At 36.7% G+C, this 4,392-nt stretch overlaps 1 protein-coding gene across 1 annotated transcript; it reads left to right on the forward strand.

The window, feature by feature from the left end:
• Positions 1–1,559: 1,559 nt before the first annotated feature.
• On the forward strand, positions 1,560–2,471 carry LOC144293299 (olfactory receptor 4P4-like). The gene has a single exon (XM_077864382.1). The coding sequence runs from the start codon at positions 1,560–1,562 to the stop codon at positions 2,469–2,471; it is 912 nt and encodes a 303-aa protein (XP_077720508.1).
• Positions 2,472–4,392: the final 1,921 nt, after the last annotated feature.

Here is a 4,392-nt window from a genome sequence, read left to right on the forward strand (position 1 = left end):
AACCTGATAATTACTTTTGCTTTGTTAAAGACAAGAGAGAGATTAGAAAGCCTGATAGCAGTACTAAAGTCATAGTGGGAACAGAAGGAGGTCTTTTTCTTCTTGATGACATTAGGGTCGAATGATAATTTAAAACAGAGTTTCTTAGAGTATACACCATTTTAAAATGCTACATCAGTTACTTCTAAAATGATCCTAAAGACATAAGTCTTGAGTTTGTTAGTGGTTTTGATGGCTTCTAAATAACTTTGCTACAGTTATATTCTGTGTTTCTAAATATTCAACCAAGTGCCCAGATATAGTGGTTTCATTGCATCAGACAAAGGTGGAAAGTGTGCTGCAATGTTTGCATCTTGTTAAGTGTCTGTTAATTCCTCAACACTGGCTAAAACAGCTCCCAGGGTGCATTCCCTGTTCCTACACTCCATTTCCCTATCTATAGATAATGTCTCAAGTTTGTGCAAGATACAAACTTGTGAATCTTTGATCCATTCACTAATGCAACATCTAGTTACCGAGTGCTGAGACAAATCTCCCTTAGAATTATATTCTGTAACAGCTTCTTTGGTTGAATTTTATGCCTAGATTGTGTACAAAATACTGAAGTTCCTAGGAAGTCATGAATTATGAAAAGTGCAAATATGCTTGGGCAATTTCTTTTTATTTATCATTTATCACTTGCCATCACAAATTTAGATTATTTTTAAACAAAATATTTTGTTTACTTTGTAATTTGTAAATAGGATAAATGAATAAATTGGCTCTTTATTTTTTGCAACTTGAATCCATTGACAGTCTATTTGCTGCATAATTTTCAAGCATTCTTTGCTTTTAATGTGCCTGAACCTATTTTAGTTAAAATGTGCAATTTATATTTGTCCACAGGGCAAGGAAGATTATTTTTATTTTTAATTTTTTTTAGAGAGAGAGAAGAGGGAGAGGAGCAGAAGCTGAGGGAGAGAGAGAGAGAATCTTAAGCAGGTTCCATGCCTGACACAGGGCTCTCTCCTGTTCTTCTTTCAGGATGATCTGGACAAATTCTGTTTTATTCGGGACTGTGTCTTCAGGATAGATAATTTATTAAAAAATATCAGTTTGTGGAGCACCTGGGTGGCTCATTTAGTTAAGCATCCAACTCTTAATTTCAGCTCAGGTCATGATCTCAGAGTACACATTATAACACACATGTTTATTTTTAAAAATCATGTAAATTATATTCCTTTTGTTATCTAATATTATAACTGACAATAATAAAATTGCTTCTTTAACAGCAAACTAACATTTAAATATTCCTTAATCATTAATGGTAAAGTTGAGATTTTACCCTATTGTTCCCATTATAGAATTATTTACAATAGATTTCTAAAATGAGAAAAAATAAAAAAGAAGCAAAAATCTCAATGTCGGGAATAATTAATATCACTTCTTCAATGACATCAGTCTGATTTTTTGTAAATTTATGGTATTGTTGTCATGATGCTAATTTTGTATAGATTCATGTTTTCTTTCTTTTCAGATATTGAACCCATCTGTTTACAATATATGCCAGTCCAGAACACATGGAGAGCCAGAGGAATGTCTCAGAATTCATTCTTTTGGGACTTTCGCATGACCAGAACATGCAAATATTTTGCTTTGTGCTCTTCTTATTCTGTTATGCTGCTCTCTTGGTAGGAAACCTTCTGATCCTTGTCTCTATTCGATGCAGCCCTCTTTTTCACCAACCAATGTACTACTTCCTCAGCCACTTATCCACTCTGGACATCTGCTATACCTCTAGCGTTACACCCAAATTAATTGCTGACCTGCTAGTGGAAAGAAAAGCCATCTCCTATGGTAATTGTATGTTACAGGTCTTTGCCATGCACTTCTTTGGAATGATTGAAGTTCTAATCCTTACAGTCATGGCCTTTGATCGCTATGCTGCCATCTGCAAACCTCTCCACTACCTGCTTATCATGAACAGGACAAGGTGCAATCTCCTAGTTTTAGCTGCTTGGGCTGGTGGGGCTGTCCACTCCTTTCCTCAATTTTGTATGGTAATCAGGTTGCCCTTCTGTGGGCCTAATGAGATTGATCACTATTTCTGTGATATATTTCCTTTGCTAAAGGTTGCCTGCACTGATACCTACATCACTGGTGTCCTTATGGTTGTCAATTCGGGAATGGTTACCTTAGTGACATTTGTGGTTTTATTTTTTTCTTATGTCATTATATTATTCACTTTAAGAAATCACTCAGCAGAAGGAAGACGCAAAGCCCTCTCTACTTGTGGATCTCATATCACGGTTATAGTTTTATTTTTTGGGCCTTCCATCTTTGCCTACCTTAGACCTCCAACTAATTTCCCTGAGGATAAAGTATTTGCTCTGTTTTACACCATCATTGCTCCTATGTTCAATCCCTTAATCTATACTCTGAGAAATTCAGAGATGAAAAATGCCATGAGAAAATTTTGGTGTCAAACATGAGAGCTCAACATCATTTTAGCAAAACAGAGGGGCAGCTACATGTGGATAGGGGAGGGAGGAAACCATCTGACAGGGTAATTCTCCTACTGGTATCATGTTATGAGTGACAGAACTTAGGACTTAGAGTTTCATAATAACTCAAAGAAATATTAATTCAACCATACAAACATAGCTTAAAACATAGTTAATTTTGTGGATTTTAAGATGGCATGAGTAAGTTTACATGCATAAAAAGTTATATGTGCAGTTAAGACAATGTCATACGAGGGATCCCTGGGTGGTGCAGCAGTTTAGCGCCTGCCTTTGCGCCCAGGGCGCGATCCTGGAGACCCAGGATCGAATCCTGCGTCGGGCTCCCTGCATGGAGCCTCCTTCTCCCTCTGCCTGTGTCTCTGCCTCTCTCTGTGTGTTTCTAATGAATAAATAAATAAAATATTTAAAACATATGTATACTAGTAAAAATAGAGTGAAGTCAGTCACCCAGGATATTAAAAACACACTCACTGCTCTTGTACGTATTCGCTCATGTAAAAAATCCATAAAGGAACAGCGATCTATGAAATGCCAGAAATTAGTATGAAGTCTCTATTTATTAGACCCAGAGGCTTTCTTATGTTCACAAGTAAAACATAAGCAAAAAACAAATAAGAGCTCAAACAAACAAAAACTTCAATCAAAAAACCCCGTGACATAAGTCATGGAAATGAGTGGAAATACAAATCATCTTTGTAAATAACCTGAAGAGTATATGCATGAGAAATATTTCCTAGAGGAACCTGAAAAAAAATTCGATGTGATCTGTTTATTTGAATGTCTGATAAGATACAAAAAGAAACGACTTCTTAGAAACCAGAGAAAGTATCATTAAGACAGAAGAGATTGTGTAACCGGGATAGGATGATGGTGAAAATACACAAAGACGGTTTTGTCCATATAAATGCAATACTAAAATTATAATGATTATACAAGGCCCTATATACAGAAGGAAGGAAGGGTAGAAAAATTGATAAGGGAGATGTAATTCATTTGTGTTTTTATAGCAGCGACGAACTGGACAGATGACTACTTGGTAGAGTTACTAATAAAACAAAAATATTGCCAGATTTAAAAGTTCAAGCTTTACCCCTTATTTAATGTTTATCTTTTACCAAATTTACTCAGTTTACCATTCTGCAGTTCTGTTCAGATATATCACTACATACGTGATAGAAAGTCCCTTTTGAAACTGGTGTGCAAAGACACCTGTGTTGTACTATCTTAGTGATTGCTATTTCAGGGATGGTAGGGTGGTGGCAGCCTTTTTTGTTGTCTTGGTGGCTTCTTACATATTCATATCACATAATCTTAGGACCCACTCCTCCGCCGGGTAATGCAAAGCTCTCTCCACGTGCAGCTCTCATGTAATGGTGGTAGTTTTATTCTTCATGCCCTGTATCTGTACTTAGGTTCTACCTGCAGGCAGTGAGGACAGAGATGAGGAACTCTCCGTATTTACACTGTGATCGCCCCCATGCTGAATCCTCTTAACTGGATTTTGAGAAAGATAGAGATGAAAATTGCCATGGGGAATGTGTGGTCTACAATGACACGTCAGAATTCATGTAAATAAGGTAGTATTCATTGTACTTTCAATCCTGTGTACCAAAGGCATGTATTATTTGAGATATTATAGAAAGCATATAAGCTTTCTTTGGGCACTTGGGCTAAATTACCTTTGACTGATGTTACGTGAACCAAAGAAGCAAGTGACTGTGAATCAGATTGCAATCTGTCACCTCTTTGGATCGAAATCATTCCACGTGTGACCATCTGTATGTGAGGAAGCAAGAAATGTCCTTCTGAAGTACATCACTGATTGATCATATCACTCCTTTCCCCCCAAATCTGTAAGGGATCCTATTTTCCTTGGAATACACGCAAC

Source organism: Canis aureus, chromosome 21, assembly GCF_053574225.1.
Source record: "Canis aureus isolate CA01 chromosome 21, VMU_Caureus_v.1.0, whole genome shotgun sequence".
In the NCBI taxonomy this organism is placed as follows: Eukaryota; Metazoa; Chordata; class Mammalia; order Carnivora; family Canidae; genus Canis; species Canis aureus.

Bases quoted from the DNA above. Each gene is read 5' to 3' on its own strand.
- LOC144293299 (XM_077864382.1), top strand. From the start codon at position 1,560: ATGGAGAGCCAGAGGAATGTCTCAGAATTCATTCTTTTGGGACTTTCG.